Source organism: Brachyhypopomus gauderio, chromosome 7 (genome assembly GCF_052324685.1).
Source record: "Brachyhypopomus gauderio isolate BG-103 chromosome 7, BGAUD_0.2, whole genome shotgun sequence".
Lineage (NCBI taxonomy): Eukaryota > Metazoa > Chordata > Actinopteri > Gymnotiformes > Hypopomidae > Brachyhypopomus > Brachyhypopomus gauderio.
The window spans coordinates 27,579,689-27,596,123 of NC_135217.1; the positions used below are offsets into that span (position 1 = coordinate 27,579,689).

The 16,435-nt window shown below is 41.8% G+C and overlaps 2 protein-coding genes across 2 annotated transcripts; one reads left to right on the forward strand and one right to left on the reverse strand.

The window, feature by feature from the left end:
* Window positions 1-132: 132 nt before the first annotated feature.
* On the reverse strand, window positions 133-8,110 carry LOC143519479 (B-cell receptor CD22). The gene is made up of 12 exons (XM_077012936.1): window positions 7,755-8,110; window positions 7,552-7,616; window positions 6,968-7,324; window positions 6,477-6,734; window positions 5,973-6,242; window positions 4,431-4,700; window positions 3,738-4,007; window positions 2,706-2,787; window positions 2,574-2,622; window positions 2,376-2,465; window positions 1,465-1,598; window positions 133-1,237 (listed from the first exon to the last, which is right to left on the reverse strand). The coding sequence occupies exons 2-12, from the start codon at window positions 7,598-7,600 to the stop codon at window positions 1,138-1,140; spliced, it is 1,929 nt and encodes a 642-aa protein (XP_076869051.1). The 5' UTR covers window positions 7,601-7,616; window positions 7,755-8,110; the 3' UTR covers window positions 133-1,137.
* Window positions 8,111-10,570: 2,460 nt separating this feature from the next.
* On the forward strand, window positions 10,571-15,555 carry dnase2 (deoxyribonuclease II, lysosomal). The gene is made up of 7 exons (XM_077012940.1): window positions 10,571-10,724; window positions 10,964-11,071; window positions 11,392-11,551; window positions 12,025-12,115; window positions 12,533-12,697; window positions 13,491-13,718; window positions 14,052-15,555. Exons 2-7 carry the CDS (start codon window positions 10,977-10,979, stop codon window positions 14,435-14,437), a joined length of 1,125 nt encoding a protein of 374 aa, XP_076869055.1. The 5' UTR covers window positions 10,571-10,724; window positions 10,964-10,976; the 3' UTR covers window positions 14,438-15,555.
* The last annotated feature ends 880 nt before the right edge of the window (window positions 15,556-16,435 follow it).

A 16,435-nucleotide genomic window follows, 5' to 3' on the forward strand; every position in this document is an offset into this window, starting at 1 on the left:
ACCCTTTTTCCCTGAGACTTGGCGTGATCGCTTCCTTTTTGTTGCTCACCCCCGCCCGTCACATATACTGCATAAAGAGAACAATGCAATATTATATTATGCAACACAATATTGAAACACTCAACAGTAATCTAGCAGGGGATAATGTTTTAATGAAGGAAGATCATAACAAATGTTTCATTCATGAATGGCTGATACTGGCTGTTAGTTACTAGTACATTAAGCAGTCTGAAGGTGATACTTTCACTATATTCTCAAAGTGGATAAACGTTAGCAAAACAATATGATGCAGAGCCGGAGTGGCTAATCGGGAGATTCGGGAGGATTCCCGATGGGCCGGCTCATGTCAATCTCTAGTTTGGGCCGATTGGAAGGGAAAAACAATTTTAGGCCGGATTTGGGCATGAAACTCCCGGACTGAAAAAGTGGCGCACTCTGGCCCTGATATGATGTCAATAACTTCACTTTAATACTGAGATGCATTTGTCTTCTGCTTCAAGGGTGAAAATCATGTAAGGCCAATGACATCATCTTCCCTACATCATGGAGTTTAGACCTGTGCTATACTAGTCTACCTTAAAGTCTACAACTCTTAGACAGTACAATAGTGTTAGATAGTTAGATAGTGTTAGACCAGACCAAAATCTAATGTTTTAGTAAAGCACTTTGTTTTGGAATTACAATAATTCTTATGTACAGAGAATATGACTGATGTGAGCTTCCCAGTACATATAATTTAACTCATATGAAGGAGGCTTGAGAATTAGCTATACAAAGTTGGTCTGAACAGGAAGCTCATTCAACACATAAAACAATAAAAGAGTTGCAATGACATTTTTCAAGTTATCAAATCATGTGCTCACTGTAAAATAATCAAAGATGACCCATTCCATAAACATTTACTAACTTGACTTTCTATACATTGGTTATTACAGGAACTAGGGAATCACCAGGAATAATTGTCTATGGATGGTGCATTTAGATAATCTGAATTACTTTTCCTTCTCAGTGAGCGAATTATGAAGAACTATAGAAACATTCGTATTAAACCCTGCAGTTATCCTGGTAGAATGAGGGTGAACATTTTGATGTGTTAGAAATGATATCAAAAGCGCAGTTCTGTACACCGAATGTACGTTACGAATGTTTAGCCAGTACTGTATAAACAACACTGGCTCCCTCTTTAGGCTCAATTGTGCCATCCAGTGGTAAGTTCGTGACTTGCGCCTGGTCCAGACTAAAAGGGAATCAAAACAAAACTTAAATGCTTTCACCTTAATCGAAAATTCAGCGCAATAAATAGATTGAACATTTGAAATAAAAGTGAAAATAGTATTTGATAGAATATATGCATATATCTCCATTAGCGGTGAATGACCATTATCCAAGGTTATGTCAAATGTATTAGTTAAACTGTGCTGCACATCAATTCATAACTGGAACCATGAAGAATAAAAGCCAAACCTTGGCGTGTGGGAGTAATGCACAGTGACGTATTTGAACTTCCCAACCCTCCCATCTTCTTCAGTGGTCTCGACGGCTTCCTGAAGGGGCACGATTGCAGGGTGAGCATTCTCATATATGTCCTCTGGCTCTTCCTACCCCAAACACAAAGCACAAGTGTGGGGTGCTACAGAATAGTCTGGACCAAAAATACATTGTGAATCACCATGCACGAGTTGGTGTGGACAGATTCAATGGAGACTGCTTTTGTGTGTATTGTGATATAGATACACAGACACTGTGTATATAACACACACACACACACACACACACACACACACACACACACACACACACACACACACACACATTATTATATACACATATTATATATATTGATATATTGTCTGGGTGGGAAGTGGGGTTTTAGGGTGACACTGTGCCAATCCAAGGCAAGACTTCTAACCAATTAAAGAAAACCTGGTAACCCAAGATGTGAAATGCAAATGTTCCCTTGCAAGCCCCCCCAGGGGATTATTCACCACACCAACTCATTGCTCCAGGCAGGCCCCCACACCTGGCACATATTCGGGTCTGCTTGAGAAGACAGCAAACACCCAGATACATCCGATTATCTGGGGAGTGTCCGGGTGTATATAAGAGTATTCCTGTCTGGATACACCTCTTTGCACGCAGTGTCATTGTGAGTGTGCCATAATACTGTTAGCTTAAAAAAAACTTTGCTTAAGAACATTTGGTTGCTAATATGTTACTAGTGAGTTAATATTAGTAGGAAGCCAGTTAGTGTTAAGCAGATAAAAGACACAAATTGGTTTTGGAAGATGCCATTGTAATATGTTATCTTTTGGAGGGTTGTCTGTAGCAACTGAAGTAATGTCGAACGAAATGAAGAAAACGTCATGTCAACGCACGGGAATGTCTGCCATTTTCATGCTCTGGAGTTGAAATGTTTGCTGGGGACAATCAAAGAACAATGAATCCACTTCCTCTGGAGATCCCAGCTGTAGAAGTGTTAAAACACAAAATATACAATTAACATGATAAAGATATCCAACCAAACAGTAATTAATGGCAAATATTCTAAATGTGTATGTACGCAGTGAAAAGACCTGCTTGTCTTCATCTAGTGCTTCGATGTCTACATGGTGCATATTCTTACTGCAGGAGACATGCTGTATGTTAGTTTTATCTGTGAAACAGACATGACTGCTGTGTGTCTGCCGCTGGATGGAGCAGGTCACCTGATCATGATGGCTACTGTCAGCGTGATGAGACCTAGAGACACACCCACTGCAGATGCCAACGCAATCACCTTCAACCGACCTGTAATCAAGCACAGGAACATCATTCTTATTGGTGGGGAATATCAGAACATTGTTCCTATTGGTGGGGCATATCAGAACATTGTTCCTATTGGTGGGGAATATCAGAACATTGTTCCTATTGGTGGGGAATATCAGAACATTGTTCCTATTGGTGGGGAATATCAGAACATTGTTCCTATTGGTGGGGAATATCAGAACATTGTTCCTATTGGTGGGGAATATCAGAGCAGAAACAGAATGACTCAGAATGGCTCATTCAAATGAATAAAGAACATCTCTACAGTTTTTGAGGAGCCGAACTTCAGAGTTTGCTGAGACTGAGGGAGGAAAACAACTGCCAACTGTGAAGTGCTATATAGACGACGGTGAATAGAAGAAGGTAAAAAGGAGAAAAAAAGGAGACAAGTTGGAGGGAGAAAAAGAAAGCATGCATATGAAGCTTCTGATGTCGAAACCAACGTTGGGCTGTAGAAAGTATGTGACAGTTACATCATACAGAGCTTGCACTGCTGACCAGAGATAGGGGAATGCAATCACATGAAATGTCTTGCACAACAAACGTCTACTGATGATCAGCTGAATAACGCATACAAGACTTACTCAGTAGGTCTCTCAGTGGTAGTTTTATCAGAGAGGACTACGCTTGCAACACTCTGTGATGTTGATGGGTAAAGTGTAATAGCTGAACATTGTATTAAACATGAAATCATGAGTCTTTGATCATGAAAGCCTGTGGAAGGTTATACTGATGCAGACTTCAAGAGGCCTCAAGAGCTCAGGGCTACTTTCTTAACTCATAATTTGCAAAAAATATGACGGCTTTTTGTCCTATACATTATCGTTATTCTTAAATTGTGTGCCCTAAAACCACAAAGGACATCTCAAGAAAAAGACATTTAAAGGCAGGTAGGGTTAGGTGGGTGGACGGACACAGTGGAGCCCACTGACCTCGGACGCGGACGGTGAGGATCGGAGAGCTATGGGCGCCAATGCGGTTGCGGGCCTGGCAATAGTACTGGCCGCTGGCGCCGGAGCTGACCTCAGTGATGGTGTAGCTTGGGCCTGATCGGGTTTCCCAGGCATCAGCGGTGTTGAGCCGGTGCCAGGTGTAGTTCTCTACAGCCGGGTTAGCCTGGCTACTGCAGGTTAGGGTCAGCGAGCCACCCGCCTCGATCACACTGGAGGGGCGAGCCAGCACTGAGGTATTCTTGGGAGCATCTGAGAAAACGGAGAATCATACGGGCAGCAGATGAGAAACAGAGGGAGAGAGAGAGAGAGAAAGGGAGGGAGAAAACGAGAGCTAGAGAGACAAGGACGGCTGAGAGTCAGAGATTGATTGATTGGTTTTTCAAGGGCTAATGAAGGCAGTCAGGAGGCGAAGCTTCATTTTGCACTGAGAAATGTGACCAGATAACATAAACTGCTTGGCTCTAGTGCTAAATTCTACAGCATATATGAACAAATGATTTAGAAAGTGCTGTTCTATGGCCAGTTTCCTGGCATTAACAAGATGATTTTCTTTGACAATACATTTTTTTTTATCCACCATGACATGTAATTAAATGTAAAAACCTTGTGCACTAACATTAGAAAATGACATGAAATGAGTCTTGGATCTGCTTAGAACAAGGCAGGACTTACACAGCACAGAGATAGTGACAGTGGGGGACGTTCCCATGCCAAACGGGTTCCAGGCGGTGCAGTAGTATTGCCCTCCATGGTGTGAGTGCACACTGGGGAAGGTGAGGTTCTGGGACGAGCCTCTGGCCCACGGCTGGGCCCCGCCCACCTTGTACCAGGCGTAGTTCTGCACAGGGGGGTTGGCGTTGCTGAGGCAGGTCAGGTTGACTGAGTAGCCTTCCATGATGTCACCTTCAGGGCTTATGAGGGTCCTCGTGTTCTTGGGAGAATCTTGGTTTTGGACGCGGAGACAAAATGAAAAAACTAGTCTGGCTGCTTCAGTTCTTTACTGCAACACTTACTGTAAAAACAGCGGCTCATCTTATATAGCAGTACTCTGCAAACATCTTAGGCTGCCCAGGACATTCTAAAATGATTTTGTCTGGACAGTTAATGCTTATGCAAACATAAAACCACTACATACAAAAGAAAACACTTATTCAACAAAATATTTACGAATTATTTGGCAAGAACCACACAGGTGGATAGAAGAACACAGACACACCTCCCACACCTCTTGGTATTTGACTTACAATGAACTCTTTCAAACTGACAGTACCGGTATATTCCCGTGCACTGAAATGGAGTGAATATCTACAGATGGATCCTTCCTGACTGAGCAGAACAACATGTCTATCATCAGAAGTGAAGCTGTGTGGAACTCATTGCACAGTGCAAAGAACAAAAAGAGGTGAGAATCATGGAGAATCATGTCAAATGTTATTATGGGACCACTTTTTTGTTTCAATAATTCCTTATTACCCTGGTAAATAGCTTCAAACATAATGCTATTGGGGAGCGAGAGAGAGAGTTTGGCACTTTACTGTATGGTATTACTTAGTCTTAAAAGGAATAACATATTGATAAAATTGCTATGGTGACTTAAAAATTAGCTGAGAGTGAACTAATGTGTCACATATACATATTCGTACTATGTTACCTGAAAGCCTTTTCTGTAGCGGGAGAATGCCAGCTCTAATGAGGCCTGCTAGAAATGATGACTTTAACATTGCATTGAGCACTACAGATGCCAGATAGAAAGCACCTGTCTATCAAACAGCTGGAAATGTTGGACATGGCCTCAATAATTTATGTCACTCAGTATGTGCAGTTCTAAATTTGAATGTTTGAACTTTATCCTAGTGAAGTTAGAATGGAAAATTGTACCAGTGTGACATGCCGTCCTGCCAAAAATAAAGTTATTACACAAGAAACAAAGGAAAAGTCATGAGAGACACCATTCGAGCTCAAAGCCAGACAGAAAGCAATCGTACTTCTGACTGTAAAAAAAAGGTTCACATGCCTGAGCCAGACAAATTGCAAAATACTTTAGAAGTGAGAGTGTTGTCATCAAGCCTATTTTTGTAAGCCTTTGAAAATAACGTCCCAACCCAGCCCCTAAAAAGCATCTTCCAAAAAGCAAAACATACAGTTAAAGACAGTAAGAAATAAAGTAAGGCTGCTACGTTTAGCTCTGTATTCATAAGTTTATGGAGCTCTTACACGTAATGTTGAGCAGAACCGGTTGGGACTGATCCATGCCGAGGGAATTGCGGGCCACGCAGAAGTACTCTCCATGGTCCCTGTAGTCCAGGCTCCACAGCTGGAGTTCTGGCTTGAAACTGTCAGGCAAGCTGCTACTCTCACCCTCACGAAACCAGGCGAAGCTCTCCACGGCGGGGGCTCCTTTGCTACTGCAGGTCAGCGTCACCGAGGAGCCTTCTACCATCACCCCTTCTGGATGCACCTGCACCGTGGTATGATGGGGAGCGTCTGAAATCGGGGGAGATGGTGCACTCACTTTATGATCTTGTATGTGTTTCTAAGAAATGAAATAAATACATTTTAAATATATTTTTGTTTGTTTTTATGTGAGAACGATGGTGTTGGTACTAGTTAGCACTATACTAAGGGATTACAATTATCATTTTAGGCAAAGAATTCCTTTAGTAGGTTGCTTTCTACGTAGTGAGATGGAGCATTTGTAGACTGAATTTTTCTACTTACATCCAACAGCAAGGCTGATTCCAGGGGATTGAACATTCTGAGGAGGTATAGGTCTACAGTAGTAGGTACCAGCATACTGGCTCTCAAAGTTATAGATTGTCGACACCTTGTCCACGTAGCCCAAGTTGACCCCGTTCCGATAGAGGGCGAAGTTCTTGCCTGTAGCTGCACATCCTCGTGCTACACAGCCAAGAAACACGGTCTCTCCTGACGCAAACAGGTTCCCAACTCGAGCCGGGCGCACCTGTAGGTGGAGTTCTGTAACCGGCCAACCAAACAAACAAACTAAAACCACTAGCACTGCCAGCAGGTACAGTGTCCTTTATCATTTACATTACATTACCTAGCTTATATGACCTAGATGGTACATTGAAGATTTCTTTAACTGCATCATAGTGAATTTACTTCTTCCAAAGACACAGTTGACAAAATCTTTCAGCAGAATAGGGGAGCACAGCTCAAGGAACTCTAGCCCCCTGTAAAGTCTGTACCTGTTACTGAAAGACTAATGAAGTCAGCTGAGGTCCACCTGCCCTGCTGGTGGTCGGTTTCGAATCTAAAGTGGTACTGTCCGCCATCGCTCGGCTTGACGTTGGTGATCTGCAGACTGCATCTCTTGTAACCCCCCATAAACCTGATCCTGTCCCTGAAGGAGGGGCTCACCACACTGGCCTGTGTGTGGTAGGCGAAATCACGCTTGCCTGAAGCTGTGATGTGAAACCACATCACCTGCTTAGCGCTGTAGGGAGACGGGTAGTCGTAGTGACAGGGCAGCGTTACAGTGGTCCCGGCCCAAACGCAGATGTCTTTCCTAGAGAAAGTAACCACCCATTTGCTACTGCATGTCCCTGAAAATAATGAAAGAAGGAAACCAATGGTGAAGCCGGTATAGGCTATTATTATTGATACCTTTATTACAGATAGAGACGAACAGCAAAACATTTTGATCAGTCCTGTATAAATAACCTGCGCCCTTCAAGGGCAACCAGCGAACTTTACACTTAAGAGCAACACACGGTAACCAGACTAAAACACACATCCTTTGACGTGTGATATGTCAATCCAATACAACTACCTGGTAGGGTAATGTAGATGACGATCAACACCATCGCGGGAGCCAACATTTTCAACTTCAGCCGTCTGTCACACATGTAAGAGAAAAAGCACGTAATCAAAAGCAAGTCTTGGAAGTTCAAAATGTGGAATGACCCAGTCAAATCCCAGCAGGCAGGTTTAAAAAGACGGTGCTGTAAAGACGGTGCTGCTCCCAAACGGTACCTGGCTCGATCCGTAATCAGCCCAGCACACACACAAATCCATACACGGTCACAAATCCTCCTATGATAGACAGTGCTCGGGCCATCAGATGGCTAGACGTGAGGGACGTTAGACACCCATGAGGAGAAAAAGAGAGAGGAAGTGTGAATGAGACAGGCAGGAGAGACCGGACATCCCTCTGACTCCATTGACGCGTGCCTTCAGATTGCGAAGATGCAGTGGACACTCTGTCTTTGGCTGAAACCTGACCCTCACCTCTCCAGGGGTGTGTGCGCGACAGCACAGCCAGGCCACTGACACCTACAGCCCTTCTGTTTACAACCCTGGCAACAACTGACAATGGATTCTTCATTCATCATTTTATAATTTTTCTTTAAATAGGTTTATTCATTGACAACAAAAATATAGATCAAAAAAACTCTCAAGGGACAAACATAATGCAACATTCAATAAAAGCAAATGATTACAATTTTGGAATAGATGTACTACACACATGCACTTCCTTACTGGAGCACCTCCTGGCACAAACTTCTGTAGACTGTGAAGAAAACGCATTTTTGTTCTAACTCTGGAACTGGTTTCTGAGTCTCAAAAAGAAGTAAAACGAGCAGACAGGACCTCTCCAGACAGGACCTGTCCAGACAGGACGTGTCCTTCAGCCACAGAAGAGAGGAGCAGACGTCTGCCCTCAGGCTGCCTGCAGGCCTAGGCCCAGCTACGTTTCTAGTCAAGGCCTTGATCCTTACAGCCAACACACACCTCTGGTACGAAAGAAGACCATCAGCAATAACACTCATATATGTGCAATACACAATCATTCAAACACATAGACATACAGAAACACACAAGCAAGCACGCGCTCACTCACACATACACATGTATTCTCTCTCTCTCTCTCTCTCTCTCTCTCTCTCACACACACACACACACACACACTAGTAAGAATCACTGCAGCAATGTACATGTGTTTGAATGATCAGTAACAATACAATTAGATCCACACCTTCACATGGATCTTAAGTATGTATGGCTAAAATCCACAGAAATACTTTCCCTCTTGAAAGTTTCACATTTATTACAGTTTTCGACAACTGCTAACTCTAAACACAGCAACACATTGACCTCACACAAATAGCCAAATAGTTAATATCGTGTTCAAAAGCGCACTAAATAACAACTCTGCATTTCACAATGCAAACAACTTTGTTAAAACACAGCAAACCAGGTTCAGTATCCAATCATTCTTTCAAACACTAGCACATATTCTCTTTTCGAGATGAACATAGTCAATCACTGCACAACCACTGTAAAAAAACTAACATTTGATGGCAACACAGAAACAGTATTACATGTAATATTTTACCCTCTCCCAGCAAACAACAGACATTTTACAGTAACATCTGTTGTTTCCTTAGTCAGTTCATTTTTACTGTAATCCGCTTCATTTGGACTTTTTTTCAAATGTGTGCATTTTTGGCAACATACTGTCTACACAATGAGTGATATTTACTGTTAGGTACTATATGGAATGTAGATTAGACAAAAAAGGAGTCAGTAACAGTTTTGCAGTAAAGGTTATATTTTACTGTATTAGGGACATTACTGTAAATTGTGGCCTAACCCAAAAAATAATTATCGTAATTGTAAACATAATTAGTCATGGTCCCACACATACAAAAAAATACACATTTACAAAAATATATATATATATATATTATACTATACTTCATTTATCTATATGTGCAAAAAATGTGTACAACAGTAATAACTTTTCAGCTGCCTTTGTTTTTGCAGAACTTGGCATTTTATACGATATTTAAGGTTTTGGTTTTCATTTTTGGCATGCTGTGTACAAGCAATTGTAAATAAGACAAAAACGATCCAGAATTTTGTTATTGGATAACCTTCTATAGAAAATTTAAGCATTATAAAAACATGTAAAATGACTGCATTTTGTGCCATAACAACATGAATTGAACTAACAGTATAGCCACTGAAAACTGATGTTGTGTTCACTGTGTTTGGAGTTTTGAAAATGTGACTACAGATTGGACAAACGCACGTTAGCAGTCGTCAAAAACTGTATTATTATGATTATTAGCATGGACGTAATTTTGATTTCAAAAGTGGGGGGACATGGATTCGTCGCTATTTAAATATTTGGTTTTAACCGTAAAAACTGGGGGGGACCAAAGCCGGCTTTTGAAAAAGTGGGGGGGACATGTCCCCCCCGTCCCCCCCCCCAAATTACGTCCGTGATTATTAGATGTTGACACCAGAATGCATAGGAGCAATTCATCTCTAACACAGCATTAACAAGAAGTGTTCATACGCTGAGTGGGAAAGTATCATGTCAAGATAACAGGTGGTCAAACCCTATACCATTTTTACTTCCTTTTTATTATTTCTGTCATCTTGATGCATTGCTGTGGTGGAGTGCAGTGACAGACTCTGTTTAGTGCCAAACATGTCTGTCTTGGCTCTATAGTGGGTGGGCGCTGTCATGGTAGAACAGAACAGCAGAAATACATTTTGTGGTGTGAAACAAAAAGGATATTTGTTTGTTTTCAATGTATAAATTAAGCAATGAAGTAAGTTTCCTTCTCCTAATCAAGACGTTTAGCTAGTTGTTGACTGTAATCAGTGCACTCCAGTAAATTAGTGTGTAGGCTATGGTATTTGGACAAAAGCAGTTTTAACGCAGTTTTTAAAGCAGTCCATCCGTGTTTATATATAATATATTATGTGTTACATTCCACACACTCAGAAAATAAATGTGATTATAAAATGTAGCGTTGAACCTAAACTTGTGACAGTGACGTAAAATGGGGATGTCACAGGTTGAGTTTCGCTTAAGAATGAAGTTTCGAGTTTAGTTCAAGAAATCCTACGTGCAATTTTGACTAACCTGATCGCAGTGTCATAAATGGGAATTTAAATATAAAGCATTTGACACCTCAGCTCGACAAGGTAAGTATAAAGAAGACGTGATCATAGCCTGCTGAGTATAGTACGTTGGTCTCTATCGACAATCGACAATAGGTTTAACAATAACACTAGCTAAAGTTAGCACTTGCTTAAAGATTCAGTGATACATTTGGCGATTGGTGTGACAATCTGTCGACAGGACATATACAGTAATGTTGCAGGTTTTAACACACTGTTTCGACCCTGTTAAGTTGCACTAAAGTGCAAATACATTTTATTAGTTTCGTTTTCAGAATGTTCCTATTAGTCCTGCTAATTCTGGTTCAGCCAGCAGAGAGCAGCAACTCGTCAATCACCTGCTACGATGACCAAGGACACGCCGTTGACTGGTTAGTTGTCAACTATTTCATCGTTTACAGTCATCCCTTAAGATAAAAGACTTAAGTCCAAATAAATCTTAAGTCATTTATCTGGATTATATCAGACATGAATCCCAAATATTTCTACTACTTCCTCTAAAACATCCACATCTTCACATCAAATGCACATCCACTCACATATGCACTGATTTCCAGTGACACATGAGGCCAGGTCAGAGTTTAAAGCGTGAAGTTAAAGGAGGTTCATGTTTTAAAGTATGTTCCTTAAACAATCACAATAATTTACACAGAACATAAACTGTTTCTTTTATTTCCTCTCATTTCTTCAGGTTCTACCTTTACAAACTCCCTCGTCTACACGAAGAACCCCAAGAGCAGGGTCTGAAGTACCTTCTGCTGGGGGAACAGAATGAGCAGTGGGTGAATGGTAGCACACTGGTGGGAGATATCACAGGGGCTCTGGGGAGGACAATGGCTCCACTTTATGAGGTAGGCGGACCATAGCGCACAGTTTGCAGTCACAGCTGAGGCGACAGAACAGCAGAGAGTAATTAGTTTCAGTCTTGTGTTTTTTTCCCCCACCGTTCTAATTTTGCTGACAAGAATGTGGCTTTTCTTCTTTGCAGAACTGAAATTTAGTCGTTGTTGCTCAAAAGCATTTTTTCTTATTTGTCTGGTTTTTGCAGCTGCACCTGTGAGCTCGAAATGACCTTACTTACACACACAACTGTAACATTGTGACCTTACTTACACACACAAACTGCAACACTGCCTTGTGTGTTAGCTTCTGTTGCTCAGAAAGTGTGGATTCTTTGAATAGATTGAATACATTTGAATAGATTTTATTTTAGAATACAGAAAAAGGTGTTTTTCTTAGACCACTCACATGCTTATCATGAGACTATTAGCATGAAATCGTCAATGCCTGGTGTGTATTGGTATGAATGTGTTTGATTTTGCAGAACCGTGAACTCGGGTATATCTTGTACAATGACCAGCCACCAGAACAGCACCGAACGGACAATACAGGGAGGAGTGGAGGACACACCAAAGGTGTGGGAGGATATGACACACACATCATATGTGTATGCATCAACAAACAAACACACACACACATATATGTAATGATATAATGAATTTTATGAAGTATTTACTGGGTATGCAAATTTATGCAGGCTAGCGATGTATTTGGCTTGTTTTTATCTTATAAAGTAAAATGTCTTATTTTCATATCTTATTTTCTTTTTTTTAAGTAATATTTGAAGCCTCGTCCTAGATTAAGCAGTGTTAGTGTATTTTCTATCTAGGTGCAGACTCGTGGGTTTTGGAAAATGATCCTTAAACTTATTTTTGCACTTGGGTTGTAATACCTGAGCTTTTTGGCACTGCGAGAGTGACTGCAGTCTGTGGGAGTGAAGTGTGTGAAACCTCGGTGCTGTCTTCTGTGCACCTTGCCCTCATCTGTGCCAGGTGTCGTCCTCTTTGACAGCAGCCAGGGCTTCTGGTTGGTCCATAGCACGCCCCACTTTGCACCGCCAAAGGCAGAGGGGGGCTTCTCCTACCCCAGCAGCGGCATCAACAACGGGCAAAACTTTATCTGTGTCACCTACCCTCTCGTGCGCTTCGAGACCATAGGTAAGGATTCAGAGCGTAAACACATTAGGGAGAATTCAGCTGAGCCAGACTGTGTAGCATCTGCAGAGCTCAATCAAACAAGACTGGAGAGCAGGGACGTTCTGTTTGCACGCTTCCGATGCGGATTAGTGCGCTGCAAAATTGATTATGCTTTTAAAAATGCCCGTCGTCCAGCTCAGCCTGTTTGTGTGGAGCATCACGAATGACACGGTGGAACCCTCACCATTGATCACTTCAGCTTAAAGAGCAAGTTGCGCAATAGTGTGCAGTTGCCATAGTTACAGAGAGTGTAATCCATCTAAAATGACACTGTAACCATAGTGACAGTGGCATTCTTTTGGATCCGCAGGTTACAGCTTTGTCGTCAGGTGTGTGTCGTTACGCTGGTGACACTTCAGTATTTCAACCCCCATATGTTGTTGTGATAGTGACTTATAAGGGTTTCGACGTGATTGCAGTTTAAACCGGCAAAATTATATGTACAGATATGTCCACACAGCTTACTGGTTCAACAAGGGATGTTGACAGTTTCCACAGTCCAAAATACATGATATGATATTATTTTCAGCGAATTATAAACTATGTAAGAAGCCAGTCGTCACAGTTGAAGACTGTGAATTTTTTGCAACATACCTGTATATGTCTCCTGCGCAAATGCATTCTGCTCTCTGCTTTGAATATTAAAATCCGTCTCTTTATAAAGAATAATTTGCTTATTAAACAGCAGCTCTTTCTTATAAACCAGTGAACAAATGATTCAAGCACACTGTAAATGGCCCAATATGTTCATCAGGTGAGCAGCTCAAGATCAACCAGCCTCACATTTACGACTGTGATGTCCCCGAGGTGTTGGCCCCCTCCGTGCCCACCATTCATCAGCTCTGCAAAGAGAGCAGATGGGGGCGGGGCAACTCCAGCACCTCACCCACTTCCTACTCTGCAGCCAATCGGAGCGTCTCCCTCCTCTCAATGGCAGGCCGGGAGTTCATCAGCTTTGCTAAAGGAGCTTCTTTCGAGGATGGTAAGGCTTTCCTTTGACTCAGGTGTGCATCATCCAGAAACCACCAAGATGCGGAAAGAACAAGAATCAAAGTGAAAACTATAGTATATTATTCTAATATCTGTGCCAAGTAATTCATAAATTCATTGCAAAGAGGGCTCGTGCAGTTCAAGGGAGTTGCGAAAGCATGAATTTTCTTGCTGTAATATATAATTTGACAGACTTTCTATACTGTGTTAAAAATTTGAGGGAAGACTTTTGGCTTCTAGCCTTTTGATGTCATCCCTGTCATCACTACCATGTAATCCATTTGGCACTGGTACAGTACATGTGTGTGTGTCCTGTCATGCCCAGACCTGTACCACTCCTGGGTGGCTCCAGCACTGCAGTCGGACCTGCTGGTTCAGTTCTGGCGCCGGTCCACAGGCATCCTCTCATCTAACTGCTCCCCCAGCTGGTCGGTGCTGAACGTGCAGCTCATCTCACCTGGAGGGGAGCTCACCTTCAAGGCCACAGAGGACCACTCCAAGTGGGCGGTGAGCGTAGCCGGGGGCGGGACTGGGGGCGGGGCTGGGGGCTGGGTGTGCGTCGGGGACGTCAACCGGAACGAGGCAGAGGAGAAAAGAGGGGGCGGGACAGTGTGCCAGCTGAACGCCGTGGTGTGGAAGGCGTACCGCACAGCAGCGGTGCGGTGTGATTTGTGTACAGGAGAAGTGGGGGAGTGCAACACTGACTCTTAGAGAGAGAGAAAGAGAGAGAGAGGGAGGAGGAAGGGGGCCTAATCCATTTGGAGCTCTCTATCTGCACACTATAGGAGTGTAAAAACCCACAAGGTGAGCAGACACCCAGTTTGCAGTATTTAGAGTTTTGGGATATTACAGATTATTTCACTGGTTATTGTAGTTTACCACTGACTCATGTCTACCTCCTGAATATATAAAGGACAATAATGATACTATACAGAATTTTGACATGCATAATACACAAAACACAAAGACAATTTTTGTTTTGTTTTTTCGTGGCATCAGGATTTTAAAAGCTTTAGTGTGTCTAATGTTTTTGTACTTGTCATTTTAATAAGCAAGTGTAAATATTACAGCAACTCAGCTAATATGGTGACCAGACATTTTTGCATATTAATATCATCTATAAGGGCCTGGACTGCCCTTAATGCACTTTTTAAATCTTGTTTTATGTCTTTAGATTTTAAAGCCGTTTTGAAACCATATAGCTTTTGTTTAACATTTGACCTTTGACCTATGATGATTATGATCCTTATGACTATTCACAGACTTTGTGTTCAACCCCTGTTTGGGTACGTCCTTATAATGTTGAAGATAATGTAGTGTTTTAAGTAGATTTAACTTTGTTTACATATGCAAATGTTGTATTCTAACAAATATGCTTGCTACATTACCATGAGTGTCTGTATTTGTTAAAAACTCCAAGTATGTTAGTAATGGAATAACTTCAAACACACTGTGTATTGTTATTGTCCCATCTGCTCAGAAACATTTGAATTGCACTGAATTTGTCATAGAATGACAAATGGCCAAATGTGTGATGAAATTTTGTTTATTTGAAGATGAATCTGTATTTTACTTCATGATTTAATGTCCCTATATAATAAGGTGTAGTTTAGTGTCTCCCAACCCTAAGTGGAAAGCTACCCAAGGTATTAGAGTTGTGCTCGCCCGATTAGGCCTAGTTCAGACACGCCATAAACAACTGAGCTTGAAGGGGGGTGGGGTATAGTTGTGTGTGTGTGTGTGTGAAGTCCTATCCTGTGCACAAGAAAGTCTTTGTGTTTTTTCCTTCTGATCACCTTTACTTTTAATAAACCTTTTTATGGAGAGGCCTCAGATGTGATTAACTTCCACAAATTCCACGACATTATGTTACATGTAATCAAAGTAAAATAAGATGTATGTAGTTGTGATCAGCAGTCAGATCAGATGCCTTAGTGTGGATTATACTTCTTTATAGTTCTGAATAAATTCATGTGAGTCGAATAGAGATCATGGAAAGGTGTAATCCAGAAAACAAGATGCAGTCAGCTGTGGTGTTCAGAATACACAAAAAGTACTTCTTGACAGAATTACAGCTCTTAAACTTAGTCGTAATTTTGGGACATTACTGCACACTGCACATAAAGAAAAACATTTTTTGTTTGCTGTCACTATTCAAAACTGATGGTGCTGAACTGGTGCTGTACTCAAGCATCTTGGCTAAGACCACTGTGACATTAAAGTGCTGAGTCTCAGCTTTAACGCAAGGGTACACGCCCCCAAGCTGAACTGTGCAGACATTATGGGGCATTTTACTTATAGTCCTGCCATTTAAAATCAAAAGAAATTGACAGTGTTGCTTCTCAACACAACAACCAAAGAAGAAGATATGCACGTAGAGCAGACCATCATGTGGCTGGTCATGAGAGCGGTATACTGTTAAGGCGCAAGAATGCACCACTAATCTGGGTAAATGGCAGAAGACCGCGCTAGTGTCATGATGACACAGAGCAAAGCCAAAGGGTTTCAGGGTGGAATGTTCAAGACCGGCCAAGGCAGTCAGCTGACCTGAACCTGCATTTCTGTGAAGACTGAAGGCCTGGCTCCCAGAACAAAGTGAATACGCCTCACTGCCATGAGTCTACAAGTCTATACAGTGGCTACAATATGAATTGTGATTCCTATGCAAGTCACCTGTGTGTGTATATATATATATATATATATATATAT

What these genes read in the sequence shown, in the direction of transcription:
- dnase2 (XM_077012940.1), top strand. Translation starts at nt 10,977, where the DNA reads ATGTTCCTATTAGTCCTGCTAATTCTGGTTCAGCCAGCAGAGAGCAGC. An exon ending in GAGTGGAGGACACACCAAAG is followed by an intron (nt 12,116 to 12,532) that starts GTGTGGGAGGAT and finishes CATCTGTGCCAG; the next exon opens with GTGTCGTCCTCTTTGACAGC. An exon ending in AGGAGCTTCTTTCGAGGATG is followed by an intron (nt 13,719 to 14,051) that starts GTAAGGCTTTCC and finishes TGTCATGCCCAG; the next exon opens with ACCTGTACCACTCCTGGGTG.
- LOC143519479 (XM_077012936.1), bottom strand. Translation starts at nt 7,600, where the DNA reads ATGTTGGCTCCCGCGATGGTGTTGATCGTCATCTACATTACCCTACCA. An exon ending in CCTCACCGTCCGCGTCCGAG is followed by an intron (nt 2,788 to 3,737) that starts GTCAGTGGGCTC and finishes GCTTGATTACAG; the next exon opens with GTCGGTTGAAGGTGATTGCG. An exon ending in ACAGTAGCCATCATGATCAG is followed by an intron (nt 2,623 to 2,705) that starts GTGACCTGCTCC and finishes TGTCTCCTGCAG; the next exon opens with TAAGAATATGCACCATGTAG.